Source organism: Ciona robusta, chromosome 11 (genome assembly GCF_009617815.1).
Source record: "Ciona robusta chromosome 11, ASM961781v2".
Taxonomy (NCBI): domain Eukaryota; kingdom Metazoa; phylum Chordata; class Ascidiacea; order Phlebobranchia; family Cionidae; genus Ciona; species Ciona robusta.
Window position 1 is genome coordinate 1440516 of NC_143245.1, and position 21618 is coordinate 1462133.

General features: G+C 36.1%; 1 protein-coding gene across 1 annotated transcript; it reads right to left on the bottom strand.

Annotated features, from left to right (window-relative positions):
- Window positions 1–1308: 1308 nt before the first annotated feature.
- Window positions 1309–19905, bottom strand: LOC149727663 (uncharacterized). Its single transcript, XM_089888583.1, has 28 exons — window positions 19718–19905; window positions 19203–19345; window positions 18739–18860; window positions 18344–18474; window positions 17676–17837; window positions 17271–17382; window positions 16631–16793; window positions 16014–16274; window positions 15728–15808; window positions 15477–15525; window positions 15082–15237; window positions 14550–14647; window positions 14047–14193; window positions 13612–13693; window positions 12782–12937; window positions 11132–11305; window positions 10681–10863; window positions 10175–10294; window positions 9278–9427; window positions 8599–8744; window positions 8144–8225; window positions 7633–7770; window positions 7091–7288; window positions 6582–6725; window positions 5846–6040; window positions 5454–5553; window positions 5029–5116; window positions 1309–2075 (listed from the first exon to the last, which is right to left on the bottom strand). Exons 1-28 carry the CDS (start codon window positions 19830–19832, stop codon window positions 1893–1895), a joined length of 3879 nt encoding a protein of 1292 aa, XP_089744709.1. The 5' UTR covers window positions 19833–19905; the 3' UTR covers window positions 1309–1892.
- Window positions 19906–21618: the final 1713 nt, after the last annotated feature.

Sequence of the window (21618 nt, forward strand, 5' to 3'; positions counted from 1 at the left end):
ATACTTTGGATATTCTTTCCTTTAATGCTTTGGAGATATTACTGAGAACTATTCTGTCTACAGGTTGAAAAGTATCTTCACGATGTGGGCAAAAGCATTGAATATTTCCCGTCCCGTCGGCTACTTCTAATATAACATGATCTTCTTTCTGTTTTACAGAAGTTACAACACCAAATATTTCAGCGGCAGAAATCGGGTGTGATTTATGAAAAAACACTTGCTTGCTATCGTCCTTAGGTTTCAAACTTCGTAGGTCGCCGATATAAAAAGACACAGGTGTTTCGTATAACAGACTCATTGCTATAGAAGCAGACGAGCATGAATTAGCAAACTCTTTGAGTTCGATTTCATTCAACTCCTGCTCAACCATTTAAAAAAAAAACCTAAATAGATCTTTGAAAATGCAGTACTTTAAAATAGATAAGTATAATATAATGTCTAAAGTGAAGACAACTGGTTTAAAAAGCAAAAACAACATGAAGTTCCAGCACCATGGCAGTGACGGCACAGTTGGTTAGCGCGCCTGCCTTTAACCCAAAGGTTATAGATTCAAGGCTCATCGCTGCTATCATTATGGTGTCCTTGGGCAAGACACTTAACGACAGTTGCTCCAACCCAATGGTCACTAAAGGGTTGTTTAATAGGCCAGTTAAACAAAAACAAACAAAAAAAGTTACAATTGTGGCAACTCGAAAGCTGGCACGAAGTGTACAAAACAGAACATCCGACCTTGTTATAACAAATATCGATTTTGGCCGCGCGAGAATAAAACAAGTTACATTCATTCATTCAAGTAATGAAGTAACCATACTGCAATAGCAACTTGCAATCAAAGCGAAATACCGGGATTCCCCGGCAAAATGTAAACAAACAGTGCTGCCCGCTATATTAGTACTTACCGTAAATACTAAAACTTTGCATATCAACGCTATTTGGTCAAATTGCTAATGAAATTACTTAGCAAATATGACTGCATCTTATATTTATACACTTCATGGCCTTTCTCGTGCGCTATGCGGTAGATGACTTGTGCTGGTGCCTGGTGACGTTTCGATATCGACGTAGCGTTTTTGACGTTGTATTTAAGATCCGTGTCTCGTGATTTCAGCTTTGCCAACTCGTGCCTCTCCCGTCTGTTATCATGTACCAACATTACCATGTATGGTTGCGGTGCTGACACTGCAGACTTGTTGACAAGTATAAAACAACCAATATACAGATTCGGTACAAGCCGAAAAACTATTCTTGATCTCAACAACATTTGGAGTTTATGAAAAAGGCGTTTTCGCGTTTCGAAGACACTATAAATCTAGATTGCAATAAACTTTATTTTTAAAAATGTATTACTTGAATGTAGCATATTTTACTGACATTCATGCAGTATTGTAATATCAGTCAATATCACTTATAGAAGAATGGGGTAAGATGGGACACCTTTAGCACATAATATCCAAATATCCTGATCGTGTTTTAAACAATTAACAACAGTCCATTGGAGTTGTTAAGATACGGTTTTATGATTCTTTGAATGTTGTTTGTTTACTACCACTTGGAATTAGAAAATAGAATGAAAAGGTGTCCCATCTTCCCCTACTCCACTATATAAAGTAACAAAATCTCATAATTTGGACCTTAGTTTTGCAACTGATTTATTTTAGCAGTTGCTTCAATGAATTTTAATACAAAAAGTCAAGATTTCACCTTGGCCCAACTGAAAACACATTTTTACATTCAAAACATAATAACCAAACATGAATCAAACGTGAAGCATCAAATATTTTACAAAATTGCAACATTCGTTTTATAAAATTATAAACAAAAAATAAAAATACAAAAACTGATTTCAATGTTTTTCTCATATCGTCCTTTCTCCCAATCATCACTCCTCTTTCTCACTCTACCTCCTCCTCCTCCTCTTCCTCCTCATTAGTTTGTACTGTACTTGATGCTCCCATTCCTCCTTCTCCTTCCTCCTCTTCCTCCTCCACATTAGCAACAGTTGAAACTTGATTATTGGAGCATTCTTGATTGAACAAATTATAGATTGTTCCATCACAACAACCTTGCTGAGTTTTCTGAGTAAAAACACAACGTAAATTATATTTATCTCTTCAAAAACTGTTGTGGACACGCCTCCGGGCACACCCCCGACAGGCGCAATTGCATGCCGTAGCCACGTGATCTGCGCAATGTGCCGCAATCAGCGTGGTTCGCACTTGCATGCCGTAGCCACGTGATCTGCGCAATCAGCGTGGTTCGCACTTGCATGCCGTAGCCACGTGATCTGCGCAATCAGCGTGGTTCGCACTTGCATGCCTTAGTCACGTGATTTGCCCTGCGCAATGTGCCGCAGTCAGCGTGATTCATTATTAATTGTGTTGCTGTGTAGTTATTTGTGTCGCATGTCGCAATTAAGTGCCCTATATATACGTGTGTGCTCGCCTTAGTTTTCATTCGCTATTCCAGCGTTTCATTCGCTATTCCAGCGTTTCACTCTACAATTTGGCGTCTTAATACAAACCCAAGAACACAACAGAGTTATTGGCGACGAGGATGGGATCTTCAACCAACTGACCGAGGAACACGCAGTTTGGTATTGAAGATATTCAAGTTTGCCTAAGGATGGGATCTTCAACCAACTGACCGAGGAACACGCAGTTTGGTATTGAAGATATTCAAGTTTGCCTAAAGATGGGATTTCAACCAACTGAACGAGGTATACGCAGTTTGGTATTGAAGACATTTCAGTTTGCCTAAAGATGGAACAAGTTACGAAGCCGATTCCAGAACGGTTGAAACAACAACAAAGGTGTCATGATGTACTGCTGCCTTTGAGTTCATCCATCACCTGGAATTTGGGCAAGAACGAAGAGGCCGAGAGGCCGGCTAAATATCAACGTGTCAAAATGACGACGCGAGCGAGAGGCAAACTTCTCAAATTATCAACGTGTCAAAATGACTGACGCGGAGGCCGGGAGGCCAATTATCAAAGTGTCAAAATGACTGACAACCAGCCAGCGCAACTACAGCCAAGTCCAGAAAGAGGCTATTTCTATAATCTTCGCGCTGAAGAAATTTTATCAATACAAGATTGAACATTACCGGTTGGGGATGATGCAGACTTTGACGAGGAGGAAAGTGCACAAGTCACTTACAGTTTGTGCAATTACCAGTCGAAGCGTTACGCAAGTTCAACCCACCGATTCGACATACTGATTCGAGCATTTCGGCTACCCACACACTATTGTTTTGGACAATGCTCAGGCTTTTATGCCTGCTGAGTTTCAGCACAGAGGAGCATCGTTCACTTGACGGGAGCACCACATTTCCCTGCAACAAATGGCGCTGCGGAGAGATTGGTCAATGAAGACTCCCGAGCAGGCATCGTTCACTTGACGGGAGCACCACATTTCCCTGCAACAAATGGCGCTGCGGAGAGATTGGTCAATGAAGACTCCCGAGCAGGCATCGTTCACTTGACGGGAGCACCACATTTCCCTGCAACAAATGGCGCTGCGGAGAGATTGGTCAATGAAGTCTCCCGAGCACAGAGGGGCATCGTTCACTTGACGGGAGCACCACATTTCCTGCAACAAATGGCGCTGCGGAGAGATTGGTCAATGAAGTCTCCCGAGCACAGAGGGGCATTGTTCACTTGACGGGAGCACCACATTTCCCTGCAACAAATGGCGCTGCGGAGAGATTGGTCAATGAAGTCTCCCAAACCCCCTTGCAGACGCATTATCAAGAGTTTCTCCTTCAATACAGGCGTATTCCCAACGCTACTGGATTTTCACCGAGTGAACTTCTAAACGGCAGACAACTCCGAACAAAAATTGATACTCTGTTGCCTTCACCAGCACACGTGATGCAAGGTAGCCAAACGAAGCCGATTCAAAGGATACCACCTCAATTTAAAGTTGGAGATCCAGGTTATGCGTTATACCTGGTCCCGAGCGAAAACCGAGGGTCGCTGGGTTCCTGAAACAAGTTTTTCCCCGAGGTCCAATCTGGCGCCGTCACATCGACCAACTACGCGTTCGATACGGCTCCGACGATGATTTACAACCGGTGGAAGAAGAGCATTTTCTGCAGGCTCCGTCTCGAGAAGTGCATGTTCCAGACAGTCCGAACTGCATGTTCCAGACAGTCCGAACAATACAACGACGAACTACCCACGAGAGATTTTATCTTCGGTTAAGAGGTGTTGTGGACACGCCTCCGGGCACACCCCCGACAGGCGCAATTGCATGCCGTAGCCACGTGATCTGCGCAATGTGCCGCAATCAGCGTGGTTCGCACTTGCATGCCGTAGCCACGTGATCTGCGCAATCAGCGTGGTTCGCACTTGCATGCCGTAGCCACGTGATCTGCGCAATCAGCGTGGTTCGCACTTGCATGCCTTAGTCACGTGATTTGCCCTGCGCAATGTGCCGCAGTCAGCGTGATTCATTATTAATTGTGTTGCTGTGTAGTTATTTGTGTCGCATGTCGCAATTAAGTGCCCTATATATACGTGTGTGCTCGCCTTAGTTTTCATTCGCTATTCCAGCGTTTCATTCGCTATTCCAGCGTTTCACTCTACAATTTGGCGTCTTAATACAAACCCAAGAACACAACAAAAACAATGGCGAAGATTATGTTATTGGAAAAACGAAGAGGGAATCAACAGCAAATCAACAGTTGGTGAAACATGCTATGGATTAAAAGTGTGGCAAAGAGTGTCAATTAAAAAAGGGGGCTGCTGGACCAAAAAGCAAACATTATTATTTTCCCAACATAAGTAACTTATATTAAGTTACAACTAGAACAAGAAATCATTTAAAAACAGAACAAATGTTTTGGAGAAAAAAACAAAAATTGTAAGTTGTGTCTGATTTGACTTATTGTGATTTGACTTATTGTAATGTTTTATGTAAAATTTCACAAAAAGCAAACATTATGTTTAAAAAATGAATATATTTTCCAGATCACATTCTGCTCTTAAGAAAAAAAATTTAAACAGACTAAATTTATAACAATAGTTACCGCATAAGTCCTATTGTTACAACATGAATGGGTGATGGGTCGGTAACTTGAACTTCCACAGCAAGCCGTGGTTTGACGGGTTCGTCTCCTGGTGGGAAAGGATGAGAAAGAATAATTAAATTAAAAATAAAACAAAATTTTAACAAATAGAAAATCAGCAAATATAAAGTTTAAAAAATAAAAAAAATAAACAAAATAAAGTTAAAACTAAATAAAAATTAATAAGAAAATAAAAGCACAGTATTGTACAACAGAAAGGACATATAAATAAATACCAACAATTCGGGTTACTAGAGTACAACATGAACAAACCAAAAATAAATTAAAAAAGTTTCTAATTGAGTTTAATTCTAACCAAAACAAAATCTAAATTGAACGAAGTTTTAAATAATAATTGGTTTCAACTTCACCCAAGCAAATCTTACCTTAACCTTCCTTCACAACATATAAGTGACTTTGATGAATAGGATGTCCTCCCACAACATCTATCATGGTTGGCACGACTTCTTCTGCATTGTGTGGATGCTGAGGGTGGAAGGTTATTGGTTAGTGGTGGATGTAACATATACCTTGAGTGGCAAGGGCAATGACATTCATTATAAAAAGAGGTGTTATGTTTCATAATCCTTGTGCCCGCTTACAGGTTACCGCGTATGTAACTCGCTTGGCGGGACAATGGCATTTAAAGAATTGGTAACTTTTTTAATTTAAGCAATATTTTAAACATAGATTAATAAAGATTTGTTTTAAACTTATGTTATGCTGTGCTTCAAAAAATATTTCTTTTAAAAAAGACATTTATAAATAGATAACTCACAGGTAGCTCTGCACGTTGGGGCTCTTGTCTTGTCCCATGTTCCCGTACTCTGGCAGTTAAAGTTGGGAAACCCAACCAGTTTGTAACCGAACGAACACGTAAATTTACATTTTGAACCAACCCTGTTCCCGCTTGTACACCTCACCACACGGTGGGGTGAAACCTCCGTGGAAATATCAGGGGAACACGTAGTATCTGGAACAAACAAATATAGGATAGTTTTATCGCTTCAAAAAGACAGCAAAGATCAAAATATATACAAAAACAAAAAGAATTGAACCCTCAATCATCATTGAATCCAATATTAATAAAACACGCCATGAACAAAGAGTGCGAGTTAAAAAGCTTGGCTGGCCAACACATGGTAAACTCACATTGAGGGCAAGGGGTTAAAATGAATCAAAACTAACTATATCAAATGTTACTAAATTAGCACAGAAGAATAATTAAGTCCATCTATATGCTAGCAATGTATATGATAGAGTATATTTTGTCAATAACTGACCTCACTAGTATTATAAATCGAAGACAATATCGATTCAAGAAAAGTAAAATATTTCTAAGAATTTTTAATTATACAAATTAAAAAAAGATTCAAAATAAACGAATAGAAAGTCAAGTTAAAAGTTGAAACAAAAAGGTAATAAAATAGTAATTATAAAAAACACAATAAAGATAAAAAGTCTTTTTTTCTATAAATATAAAAAAACAAACAATATATATGTTTGCCACCCACCAGGCGAGGAACAAGTGGTTCCGCATGGTCCGTCACATTGACATTTATTTCCCTCCCCACACTGAGCATCAGTGATGCACGAAGGTGGGCACGTACGTCCCCGCTGTGTCGCGAGGCCTAGGTTTCTACGGGGACAGTTGTCAGCTGCGTGCAATGTTAGTATTTTAAACCTGAGTATTTTAAATCCATTTATAGTTAGTATTTTATTAGTATTTTAACTTCGTGTTTTTACCTCTATATTAGATAAAATGGGTTAAATATAAGGTTTAAGAAAAAAAGCATAAAAACGCGTATCAAGGAGAAAATCCGTGTTATAACGACTGTCATTAGATTCACAAAATATTTATAATATAGTGCATGGAGATTGACTGTTATTAATAGAAGCAACTTCTTCCCCATTCTGAGTTGTTCATACCTTCAATAAGATCATTTGGCTATGGAAATGGCCAATGACAGTCCTTATAACACTTTTTTTACTTTGATATTAACAGGATATAAACACAACATACCAGATCTTGGTCTACACGTTGGTATTCTTGGTTTGTCCCATCTTCCTGTGCTTTGGCAGTTAAGGTTTGGTAAGCCAACTAAACTATAACCCCTGGAGCACGAGAACGTGCACTTAGACCCGACCCCTGTACCTCGTGTGCATGTCAAGCTGCGTGCGATGGATCGGAAACGAGAATAATTCGGTGAACAAGAAATACCTGGAAGTGTAGAAAAAGTTTTACTAATTGGGTTTGTTTATTTAAATTAATTTTGCTTAGTATCTTTTGAATTGAAATTTGGACACACTTTAGCAGCATTATCACTTTTATACGGTTTTTACTTAAAAATGTTGTTAATATTATAAAGCTTTTGATATTAACTAATGTTAACACATGCACACACACACAAGGTAATACGTAGCACCTCTGTCATCATGATTTCCTAATTTTCTTAAATGTTTTAATGCAAAAAATAATATTATGTATGGTAACAAGAAAATATTGTTTTTATTATAATAACAACCAACTTAATAAAAAATTTCAAATAATAACAGTAAGCTTACTTGGATCTGAACATGTTTTCCCACACGGTCCGTCACAAAGACAACGCTTGTTGACAGCACAATCACCATCATTGTCACAAGCTGATGGGCACCGTCGGCCTCGTAACCCAGCGACACGGAGGTTTCGGGGTGGACATGCTGAAACAAAAACTTGTTTTTTTAATTTTAAAGTCCAATAATAGTTTCATGAACTAAAGAGTTATTTTTCCTTTAAATCAATGACCTTTTTAATAAAATTCGTATCTTACATATGAGCTGTCATGTTTGTAAGCTGACCAGAAAATCTGTGTTTCAAGCACCTAGATTTTAGTAACACATCACTATATAAACCAGCAGCATGTTATTTGCATTTTTCTACAGCATTCTTAAATTTTCAGTGAGCCACGAAATATAAAATAATTGCAAAGGATCCACCAGGCAAAACTTTTAGAAAACTTGGAAAATAGTAATATAAACAAATACGAATTACATTGTTTGGCATGTGTAATAACTTGGGTATGATTAAACAAACCTTGTAAAACACGAGCAAGGGTAGTAGTTGATAATGCTGTTGTTGTTGTTGTTGTTGCAGGGGTGGATGGGGTGGTGGGTTTCTGGTGGGATATTGTTAAATAAAAGTGATAAACATAAAATAAATAAAGTCAAATGAAAGTTGTTTAAGTTAAAACATTAATTTACGGTAATAAAACACAGTCTGTGTTTTGATTCTTCGTAAAACCAAATTAAAGCATTTGGCACCTTTTATTTGTTATTTTACAATTATTATTAAAGATAAAAAGGCAAAAAAATTAACAAAACAACACTGTTATATCAATATCTGATTACGTTACCAAAATGTAAATTTTGTTCAGTAAAATGTACAGTCAATGGTGTTAATACCAGGCATCAAACTCATATTCATTGGTTTTGATAACCTAACCACTAAGCCACACAAACAGTATAATGAATTATTTCACATGTACTTACAGCAGGAGCAACATTGCAATAATTGGTATCACAGCAAGTAACATTGCATGAGGTTATATTCATTTGTGTTATCATGGATGTTGACAACGCACAACTTGCACTTCCGCATGTCATTGAATTGGCACACCTTCCAATGTGGAACATAACTGTGGGGAATGATGTTGATAATTACATTGTGTTGTTTGTAGCGTGTAACGGTCACGCCTTTTGTCAAAACATTATTTCTTTTTCATTTTAATCAGTAAGCGTGTTTTAACAGCTGTTGTTATACTGTTATTACCCCTCTTTTCAGTTTTGTATATTTTTGCTTAAGTTGGATATTTAGGATAAAATTAAGATTTAAGTAACAAAGAGATAATACAGCTACAAAAGAAGGACTCATATGAGCAAGCCACGCCTCACAAACTAAAAATGGGTCCCAAATTGATTTCATTGGGATGGGATGCTAATACCAATTTTGAAAAAGCTTTTTGAGTATTGTTTTAGATGAACCATCTTTATTAGTTTTAATGTAAATTAATGTTTAGCATTCAGGTTTGTCACAAGAGATGACGATTTGTTGTTTCGTCAAGCCAGTTGAGCTGTTCTAAAAATATTTACATTGTGCCAGGTAGCGGAAGTGACATAATTCTGTCTTAAATATTTAAGCAGTTGCAAACATTAACATATAGCTACCAACCTTCTTGTGGAGATCCAAAGTCTATTGTTCCAACCACTGTAGTCATCATACAAACATTCTCACCCACCCCACAAGCAGCAGGTAACATACTTACATTGCCACTGTAACCCATAGTGGTGGTTGTACCCATGAAACAAGTCAACTGGGCAGCTGGAAGTAATAAAGGGAAAGTTAGAACTGTTATCTATGCATTTATATATGTATATCTATGCAGTACTACAGTCCTGTTAAATTCTATAAGGGTGAGTCACTACAGCATGGCTAGCCATGGAACTTGGGATTTATTTTCTTTTTCGACACCTAGAGTGCTACAATGCATTTGTGAGTGTGTGACCACTGGGTTGGGGCAATGTATGCTATGTTAACTGTCTTTAGGACACATATACGCCTATCAGTATTAAAAAAAACATTCAACCCGGTATCCTTAAGTTAAAATGAAACCACTGAGGTATGATGAAAAACCTAAGGAGTAACGACTGAGTTACTGTAATTCTTGCTGCAATAAATGTTGCAAAAGATGTATGAAGCCACCACATGCGCAACAGTGAGCTAAGTAACCCCACCACACAAGGATAAATAAACTATGATGATCTAATAAGACAAGGAATACCTTTCTACATTACTATCAATGTTTAATCTATGATTGGATGATAAAACTAAAAACTCCCATGAATAATATATCAGGAAATTGCATCTTTATAGTTAACACCCCTAGGCAAAATCAAACTCATGCTTTTCAAGATAAACTTTGAAAAATGAAATATACTGATCATAATACATAAACATGCAGCTACGATGGGTAAAAGGCGACAATGTGTAGATATGAAGAAAGTTTCTATATGCCCTCGGGTAAGAAATTTAACAGGGTTTTACTCCAATAAAAATATGATAGTTTACCATTTTGACAATTCCTTCCAGAATATCCCGCTCTGCAAAGACAGCTGTAATCTTGACCATTCAATCCTCTAGTGGGCACACAAGAGCCACCATTCTGACACGGGCTCATTAGACACATTGCTGGAAATATTTTAGTTGAAACACTTTAAATTAATGGGAAAAACGGTTCCTTTAATTTTAAGAAATATGGTTAGGTTTTGTACAAAATAAAATACGAATTAAATATTAAGCATTAAAAAGTGTCCTGTTCCACATAGGAAACACACACTGATTTGAAACAACTTATTACGAATGCTAACAAACTTTTTTGGTGTACAGACACAGACTCATGTGTATAAAACAGAACACATATGTCATAACTACTGTTGTTGTTCCCTCACACAAGAATAGAAGAGTTACATTCATTAATCTATTTATTCATTCACTTACTTATTTAGTTACATTCATTCTTTCGTTCATTTACTTATTTATTAAGTTACATTCATTCACTAATAATACCAACTTACTTGTTTGATGTACTGACACAGGTGCTATAGATGGTGGAGGTGAATTACATAAATCACCATCACAACAAGAAGTTCGACATGAAGATATGGTGGTACCAACACCTTGTATTTGGAGTTGTAAGTTCTCACATGTAAAGTTACCGCACTGCGTTGCGGGTATACAACTACCATGGAACATCTCCACTGTGGAAAGTTGGTTTATTAAATATAGGACTTCATATTATTTGGAAACTAATAAAACTTGGCTCTGTGGGTAATGAGCTCTGGCCTGAATCCACGATCTGTGACAGGCCGCACCATGGGACTTTACCCATTTATAATATAGGAACTTTAAGATAGTTTAAAGAAAAACAAAATCATCAAAAACAAAGAAAACAATTTACTTAAACATCTGTTTATAAACTACATAACACAAATACTAAAATCCTGTTTAATTGGCAGAGTAACTTACTTTGAATTCCCATAACATTTGCTATGTATGTTGCGTAACCACATTTGAAAATATATTCCCCATTTATGAGTGAGTCGTTACCATGGGGATATTCAGCACAACTTCTGTTGACCAATGTATTGGCCACAGTAAGTGAGCTTGTGTTGGTGAGCGTGCCGGAGTAACATGTCACGTCTGTAACGGATGTAATGCAATAAATACACAGATTATAATGTACGTGGGTGAGGTCCCTGCTATAGACCTGGTGACTTAGACTGGATTTGGCTTATTACCCCATGAACATATAGATAGTGCTGACTGTTAAAAAGATAATTTGGATACTTTTTAATGCGATAAAATAGTGAAAATATAATTTCATAATATAGCCTTATATATAATACATTACATCAATGAACATACAGCCTTAGATAATTTTGTTCAATAGAATATATTGGTTGTTTAATGCAATAAATCAGCAATAAATAATCTAATGGCAGATTGCATTGAAAAACCAGGTATTTTTCATAATGGAATTTTCTAACTTTATGTAGATTACAAACAATAAAATATTAAACCAAGTGAAAGAAATATTGTAATATATGTATATTTATAAAATATATATAAACATATATAGTCTAGAACCATAAAAAACACATTGTAAAATGTAATATATTTCACGCATTAAATAGTTAAAAGCATAACATGCAAATTAGGTCATTTTATTTTTAAACAAAACAAACATTTTAATTTCTAAAAAATATTTTAAACATTCATACTTGCAGTTGTACAGGATACAAATAAAACTAAAATAAACGCTTGAATTTCCATGACTTCAACCCTATACATCCTACCTATGTTATTAACAGTATATAATGAAAATCTTATAGTTCGGTAGCGTGTGTTATGTTATGCCTGAGGCACAAGATGGGAAACATAATTGCATGCTTGCCAAGGTTTATGTTGATTGTTTAAGATTAAGATTGTACTGATTTGAAACCAAGATCTTGTGGTGGCTACTATATAATTGGAACCTTGGGGCAAAGTTTTGCAGTAAGGTGTAATTAGATGAGGTGGATTTATAAACATGGGGAATTACGTCATGTTTGATGATTTAGTTGTAAGTATTGTTGGAGAAATTTCCAAATAATTGTTAAAATTATTATCAATTAAAGTTAATTGTATAATACAGGATACGTAACATGTGGTTTAACAAGTGGATACAAGATTTTTTCAAAGCTTAAAAAGGTGTGTGTAATGTTGGATGTACAATATTGTAACATGTGTTTAGAGAATGTGTGTTAAAGATATTTATCTTATACTTTATTAACGCACTCGCTTTTACACAGGGTAAAATTGGTCAAAAACAATGAATGTAACTGGTTTATCCTTGTGTGGCACGGCAATGTAAGTTGTTATAACATGAGTGTTCTGTTTCATACACCTGGTTCTCGCTTAGAAGTTTGTAAGTGCATTTTATTAAACTATAAATTTATTACGGATCATTGTTAACACAACAATGATAATTTAAGATTTATTTCCGAAATGACAACATTTACAACAATATAAAACTTTTCCCAACTAAATGATGAGGACTATGTTTTGGCTTTAGGTTTGTGCCTTTGAATGTGAACAATTACTCACTACCGTAATGAAAACAATGTGTTGACTTACTTGAGCATTTCATTGTAGCGCAAGCAGCGACCTCGTGTGTTGGTCCTTCACATGGGGAGGAATTAACATTCATCATCAAACACTCCCTCGTGCGGTTCTTGAACCCACCGCCACAGGTTCTATTGCAACTTGACCACGATGTCCAATCATCCCATACTGTGGTGTAAATGGAGGAAATTATTTATATTATAAGTTTAATTTTAAATATAAATTATTTCAATAATAAATTAATTTATATTTTAATTTATTGTTTCATTATAAATTTATAATAAAATAAAATAAATTATTTCACATTTTAAAAGGGTGTTTTTTTTATCCTCACCTATGTATGACAGAATACGTTAGACAGAATACGTTACAGAATAAAATAATGATCTGGTGCTACGAAAGTGTAGAATCAGATCCTATTTGAACAAGAGACTGACGATGCCATTTAGGCGAAATATATTTCTCCATTACCACTAGTGGTTGGACTTTATTTCTGTTTGTTACCTTTTCGTAGCACCAGATCATTACTGTATTTTACTTGAAGAATTGTTCAATTATATGTACATCAGATCAGGGTCAGATTCGCGGAATTTATTACAAGTCATTAGTTATAAAGTAGTTTTGATAATAGCAAATTTATACTGTAACGTTTTTGCAGTAAGTATTCATGCTGCTAATTCGTAACCTATAACGCTGTAAGAATATGTATGAATATGTATTATATTCTATTTCTATGTATGGGTTATGCTCTGAGTTTAAAGCCATTTAGAGGTTTATAATGGAAAGATGAGCCCGTTATAAACCCAGTGTATTTATATAAACTTGTTAATGCAAAAACTTACCATAACAAGTAGGCAAAGTAATATTAGCATCACTGCATGCCATGGCTTCCCTTACGACCCCAACACAACCTTCTACTCCAACCTGGGAGTAAAAATACAAACAAAAATAAAACATAAACATTATAATAATAAAAATTCAACAAACATAAACTTATTTATCCTTGTGTGACAGAAGAACAATGGTTGTATAACACCGGTGTCTGTTCCATAGACCTGGGGTCACCTACGAGTTACCACATACGTAATTTGACAGATTTTTGGCACCTTACTGTACAACCTTTAAAAGAGTCTTGCCCAAGAACATACACTAACAATGGTAGCAATGTTCTTTGGGTTAAAGGCAGGCAAGCTAGCCATTGTGCCTCTAGGCTTGAAAAACACAAACAAAAAAAAAGTTAACGAGAAATGTAAAAAAATGATAGGAATATAACTTACGTTTCCTCCTTCACAAGAGCGCCCCCTTGTGATAAATCCATCGTTACATGTCACCGAACACGGTGACCATGACGACCACGTGCTCCATCGTGGACAATTATGTTGGTTACAATTAATAAGTTCAGCATATCGGCCGATGCATCCAGGCTGTTGGAAAAGTATAATAATTCACATATTTATATCATATGTAGTTTGGGGGTTTGCTTAACAGGCTAATTTTAGCTTTCACCCCAGGTTCCCCAGCAATGACTTCACTGTGATACCAGTAAGATACAAATATACAATTATATATTCCTTAAACAGGATTTTAAGTTGGCAGTTTAAAACTTGTACATTCATAGAAATAGTGCCAGGGTTTCACAAAAATATTCATAAAAGGTGGTTTGTAAGTGTAATAACCTACTTTGTAAGTGTAATAACCTAAAAATATATAAAAGGCAACACAATTTTACTTTCACCCTACATTACTTTATCACCTACATAGTTATAACACAACAACTTACATCTCCTGGTTCACCTCCTGTGCAATTTCTTGTCCTTGTTTTAAAACCTCCTTCACAACTAACACTACAATCTGCCCATTGTTGCCAATTGGTCCAACCTGAACAAAGTGGTTATGTTAAAAAAATTAGCATGAAGGCGCAGCAACTGTGAACTTTGTTAATTTGCCAAGGTTAAGTCTGTGGCCCATTAACTTCACAGTGCTACAAAAGCCAGGAAACATGGAAGGTGACATGGGGAAAATATAAAACATAATTTTTCAGCTGTGTACACAGAAAAGTGTTTTCAAAGTGTCTTTTAGCAAGACACAATTACTGAAAAATATTAACAAATACTGTGCACACTGGTCACTAATGAGTAGTAATACCCTGGAAGTATGGGTAATGGCCAACTGGACTAAATCTCAGGACCATAGTGTTAGTGTACCAGGCTACAGGGTCTCAGTCACATAGAATGGTAAAAAGACTTTTATAAAAAAACACTGGTCTAGAAAACTAAAACTGTTACGTCATACAAACAAAATTGCTGACTCACTCCGACAAACATCTGTCCCACATTCCTCCTGCGTATACACCGTCCCTTCACACCCCGCGTCACCAGGGTCACCTCCTATGCAACGTCGAGACCTCTCCCTACTCCCCCCACCACACGTTTGTGTGCATTCGCTCCAAGCCCGCCATTTTTCCCATGCTGGAGGGAGGAAGATAATATTTAAGATATGGGTATGTTACCATGTATTTAAACCATTGTAGGTATTTATATTTGGGGACTTTTTGTTTGTTTCAATGTATGGCAGATAGTATAGACAACCCATGGAAAAGTATAAAAACATCTTAATAGACGTAACACTAGTGAAGCCTAGGGTGACTCTAAGTTTTTATACTGCTTTTATATATTATTTAAGATATCTATTAAATCATAAAAGTTACCAGCAGTAGGTCCTCCACAATTTTCTTCATCGTCGTTATATTCACAATCCTTCATGTAACATAGAAATAATAAAATACACGAAAAGAAAATCCTTTGCAACTAAACAGACAACACATTTATTTAAAAATATAAAAAATAATGATAAATAAGCTATTCTTTTAACATTAAAAAAAAAAACTTCTAAATAAGATAAAAACACAATTTATTTTAGAATGTAAAAAATAAAAGCTGATATTTTTAAATTACTTACAGGTGTTCCATCACAAATCCAGTCAGTACTAACACAGTTTCCAACATCTCTACATTGTAGTTCACCTTCACCACATCCAGTCTAAAAGTAAAGCATTAAATATTGTGGGGTAATTCAATGAATATATTATATATATATACAGCAAGTGTACATCAGACTTATTTATCTTCACGTGGTGAGGCAACTTGGGAAGTCTAATACAGATGTGTGCTCTCTTTTGCAACTTCTAATTCTAAGCTACCCAGCCATGGAAGAATAAATAGGTGATAAAAGCCTAACAACATACCAATGGGGCGATGGTGTAGATAAATCGTGTTGTTGGTATTGGATTTGTTGATGCTGTTGCTATTGTTGTTGTAGGCCTAGTGGTGGTGGTTGTTGTTGTTGTTGTTGGGGCAGGAGTAGTGGTCGTAGTAGTAGTTGTTGTTGTTGTCGTCGTCGTTGTAGTTGTTGTAACAGGAGGAATGCATATATTGTCTGTAATTGTGATGTCATCAATAGCAATATCTCCCCGATAAGTGCTTCCTCTTGTCCCAATGAAGGCAAACTGAAATATTAACATTATTTTCTAACTCGCACCACACATTCTTCATAGAATCTTAATGCTATTGTTCATTAGTAGTACAGCATAAGTTGTCAGACATACACTAAGAAAAAAAGTGTAGAAACTCCCCCACAAAGTTACGTATATGTGGTTACTTATAAGTAAGAGGACACAAGGTGTATGAAGCAGAACACCTGTGCTATAACGACTGTAGTTGTCCTGCCATTCAATCTTAATTTAATAATTTACATTCATTCATTTGTAATGAAAGTTTTGTAACCTATTAATGATAGAAAAAATAAACACCTGTACTGAATGATATTTAATTTTTTATAAATAATAAATTAATTTCAATGTACCTGTGCTGGATGGTCACTCCTTGTGATGTTGATTTGAGCTTGCATCCACGGTGATCCCTGATGACCAAACTTGTTGAAGATAATTCTTCCTTCATCTGGATCTAATCCGGAGGTTAATTGTTGGACACGAAGTATTCCAATACCATCACCACGCATGTGATACCTGGGAAGATTATTTTAGAAAATCATTTGAAAGATAAATTAAGTTGTGCCTTGTAAAAAGTCCTAGGTGTGCCTTGTAAAAACCCTTAAGATGCTTGTTAACCACAACTGACAACTTAAAGAATTTCGACTATAATAAATAAATGGTTAAAATTCTTTACTAAGTCTTTGTTTGGTAACTATTTTCAACTGTAAGTCACTTTACAAAAAAGGGACTGTAGGTCTGTAGCTGAAAGCAATTTCCACTTTCATTTTGCAAGCAGCTTGAAGTGATAGATCATACGGTTTTGGTTTACACAGCCTAGTTACAGCAACTGTCGTAATAGATACAGTTCACCAAATTGGCAACTTTCACTTCAAGCTCAACCATTTTTACAAGCATTAGGCATATTAATCCCGCTTGTTTCTGAATAATAAACAACAGTCCTACAGTGAGCAGTATTCTGCATATTACTAATATCTACCATATTGAACTTACCAAAATTCTAGGCAGTAAAATTGTAGGTTTGATATTTGTTTGCTTGGAGAGAGAATAATTGCTCTTTTACCAGGTTGTATGCCGGATGCTTCAATGTACAAGTATTTCCCATCTGGATTACATAATACATTTAAAACAACCTTGTAAATTTTAAGATGCAGCCATTAACATAAACTGACAACATTTAGTTTCGCTGTGCATCAATTTACAGCATTAAAAATCAAAAAAATGTATTCATGCAAGGCTATTAAATATGCTGGCCCGTACGCAATTTTAAGAATCCCAAAAATGGGCTTTTATGCGGCTATATATGAGTAATATTGGTTAGGCTTATATAAAAGTATGTTGGAATCTGCTATATTGCAGGCCGTAATACGAACACAAAAACTCTGATTAGTTTTATACCAGCAGATTGGTGGGTGTGGTCATTTGTCGGACCAGTTGCCGACATAATACCAGAAGGGGTAAGACCGCTGTGGTGTTTCCATAGAAAATTTGCAGAAGAATGTTGTGTCCACCCAACACATAAACCATTGAGAGATTCAAAATCACAGTTAAATGAAACACCTGCATTTACAAATAAATACCTTTAACAGTCATCCACCTTTGGCGTCTTTTGTAACTACTTAATCTTAACTATTAGCCTAATTTGTATAACATCACAAAGTTCTGCACTAGTACAGTGCCAATGGAATATTACATACAAAGCTGTGATGAAGTTCTAGTTTTAATAGATTAAAACATAATTAACACAAACAGAAATTGCAAACCAGTAATTGTAGTAAAAGACAGTTTTTTTTCTCTAAGAGCTTTTACTAATAACTTCAACATATGTTGAAGCCTATGAATTAGCACCCTGCATGTTGGGTTAATGAGTCAACTGTGCCCTAAATCTCAGGTCCCATGGCGCGCTACCCTGTCATACCTCACCTGTATAGATATTTTGAAAACATTCTACATTCTAAGCTATTTAATGTATGAAAGCTTGTCAAGCTATCACTACTAAGTATCTTTGCTCTCGTTACGATATTTGTTAACTGGTAAAGCAAGGCTGTATGTGTTCAGACACTTACTTGGTGGCCGAACCGCTGACCAAAATATTGCGAATCCTTCAAATTGGTCAGAAAAATCGGTCTTAAAATTCAACCGTACCCTCTTTTTTGTGGAATACACGGGATTGAACACCGTGTCGGGTCCGCAGAATCTGAGAAAAACCAATGCATTTATTTATTAACAATATTTAAGTTTAGACAAAGGGCTTATTTTGACAATCGTTAAAACACGCATGGATAGAAAGTATGAGCAACAGCAAGTATAAAGGCAAGTGATTATAGGTATAAAAATTAGTCGAAAAGTAAATTATTACACTGTAGGTATACTAGCTTTCGTTAATATGAATATTAACTTGTTCTACGCTTTTAAAATTCCCGCCATTTTTAACCTGGCATTTGATTGGTTGGTTACTTACTTCTGCCCGCCCACTAGCGGATCAGTTATTCGTGTTCCATCATATATAGAGATCGCATCTGCACCACAATCGCTACCCTTCTGCACAGGCGCGTCTTCAACGTCCATATAGCGAAACTCAAACTAGAAATATAAAATGATTGCTACAACCAAACTTAAAATTTTTTTATTGTTTTTTCACAACAAAATGTTTAACCCTCTTCAAAAACTAATACGAACTTTAAATGGACAATTACGCTGAACGACAATTTCCGTTTTGTCCTCATTTTTTTGTAATTTGTTCGTGATCTTTGTTATTGTACTTAAAAAATCAAATGCAATGTTGGTGTTAACGATTTTTACCTTTGTGTGTTTAAAAACAGACGTTTTCCTGCTAATTACCTTCGTTGTTTTAATTAATCGGATCTTTATTGCCGCATTCGAATAAACAAACAAAATTATATGTTAGGTTCGTCATATTCTTACCTTTATAACGTATCCCGTCCTAACAACTATAGTCCAATTGCAGTTCAGCCCTGCGGGGTAATTCCCGTGGGGAAAATTTTGACTTGCAATATAACCTGATCGTCCTCTACGTGCGCCACCACATGTTCCTTGTACTCCTGGTGCTACAGATAGATTAATAAACATGTTAGTTGTATAGTCTTATTTGGTATGGTTAGTGCCAATAGCTAATTTCATTTACTTGTTTGAAACAGTGTATAGCAATTCCTAATTGACAAATTTACACACATATTTAGGCTATAAAAATTGCATAATGCCAAACAAAAATATCCCTACAACAAACATTAAAATGGTTTCCGTTGTGTTTAGTTTAAGTTATGCAGCAACCGTTACAATGTGTGTTATATGAGTTAATCAAGTTACAACATACTTGGTTGCTGTTTTGCTAAAACGTGAAAAATGTAAAGGATTTTACACAAGTTGTCCGTAGCTACAGGCCATGTACCCAAAACATTAATTACCATACGTTTACTTACGTTTCGTTCCAATTGCTCTTTTCGTTCGGTTTGAAAAATTGCTTTTGTAGGAAACGTTTATAATACCTGCCACTACTAATAAAAGAGTTACTGCAAACAGCAATTCTTTTCCCATGTTATTCTTATATACAAGACCTACTGCAGCTATCAAAAGTGGTGTGGAATCAAAATATCGAAGAATTTTCACGGTGTATGTTAATAGTATAACAGCGGCAGAGCCTAGGGCAATTTGCGGTGACTGATAATCTGGTTATGGTCTCATTCCTTGCCAAGAAGTTCACCAAAACGAAAGTTTGGTGACCTAATCGCTTATCTGGCTTAAAATCCTACTATGACTTCCGCAATAACAAGTATTGAGCCTATTTCTGAACAATATTCCAAGTACCAAGTATTGTAAACGTACCATATCTGTCTATATGGAGTTTTGAACTTTATTTAACCTTTGAACCAAAACATACCCTACCCATGTCTTATCTGATTTGGGTAACAGAACCTCACAATAAATTTAACTTAGTACCAAAGTTTCGTCTGCCACGCGGCGAGACTTAGTCAGTGTTTATGCCTGTTATAGGATAAGGAGCAGCATTTTACGTTTCTCATCTGCCAATGAACTTTTGAACCTTATTAGACCATCAAACCTATACACTGAAATACCAAAAACTTGTTATATATGATGCATATCAAATATAACCGGTCACTCACTATATACATTATACAATACTTATATATTAGGTGGGGTAAAATGGGACATGCTTTTACCTTCTTGTCTGGTCCCATTTGGTAATGAACAAAGACAATTTAAAGAACTATAACCGTAGCTCCACGACTCTAAAAAGCGTTGTTAATTTTTCAAAACCAAATCAGTAAATATGACTTGGTTCGAACGGTGAGCCATTTTACCCTATGTATTACTATATTGTAAGTTGAGTTGACCACTGTCCAAAACTTATAACATATGCCCTTTGTTTTCAACGAAGACCAAAAAGACTTGTCTGATATGTAGATATAGTACTGTGGGGTAAGATTAGACACCTTTCGCACATAATATCCAAATATCCTGATCGTGTTTTAAACAACTAACAAAGGTCTATGCGAGCCGTAAGAATACGGTTTTATAATTCTTTGAGTGCTCTCTGTTTACTACAAAATGGGACGAAAAAATAGAATAAAAAGGTGTCCCGTCTTCCCCCACCCTACTTCACGTCCTATATTACTCATGCTGTGACTAATACTGACCACTCTGTCCAATGAGTCTTGTACTGTACATGCGTACTGATGTTTTACTCCGCTATGTTCTTTATATGCTGCTTTGAACACACACAGTATAAATGACCACTGCGGTAAATCCTCGCTTTGTAATTACATAGCTGCCCGAAGGTGTCTCTACACCTCGAAACCGGTTCGTCATGCCCGACGTTGCTTATAAATGACGTATCAGTTTATTATGACGTAAACAATCCAACATGGCGTCACAATTTCCCACGCTTGTCACACAAAAGTATTTTTAAAGATTTGATTAAACATTTAAACTTTGTGGTATTGTGGTAATTTTTCTTGATGTTAAAACCAAGCTTATAACTTTTCTTCGCGTGGCAACGACAGTCGTTATACCGCGAGTTGTATGAGCTCCATGTCCGCTTACGAAGGACCATATGTGTGTTTCTTCTGGAAGAATGTGTTTTTTTAGGATTAGAGCAATTCGCCCTGGGTTGGAGCAATTGCCGTTAAAGGGGCATACCAACAAAAAATCAAAATTTGTGTATTGAGAGATATGCTCAAATGTGACCTAAAGCTACCACCCGAGTTTTAAAATACAAAACAGCTTTTGAAAAAAATGAGTTTCAAAACAGCAAATTTGCCCGGTGGTTTTAATCTCATAGAGCATAGTAGCGTCCGGTATT

Bases quoted from the DNA above. Each gene is read 5' to 3' on its own strand.
- LOC149727663 (XM_089888583.1), bottom strand. From the start codon at position 19,832: ATGGGAAAAGAATTGCTGTTTGCAGTAACTCTTTTATTAGTAGTGGCA. The intron at 15,809-16,013 runs GTATGTTGTTAG...CTTTACTTTTAG, and splicing joins TCTACACCATCGCCCCATTG to ACTGGATGTGGTGAAGGTGA. The intron at 10,295-10,680 runs GTAAGTTGGTAT...AAATATTTCCAG, and splicing joins TGTGTCAGTACATCAAACAA to CAATGTGTCTAATGAGCCCG.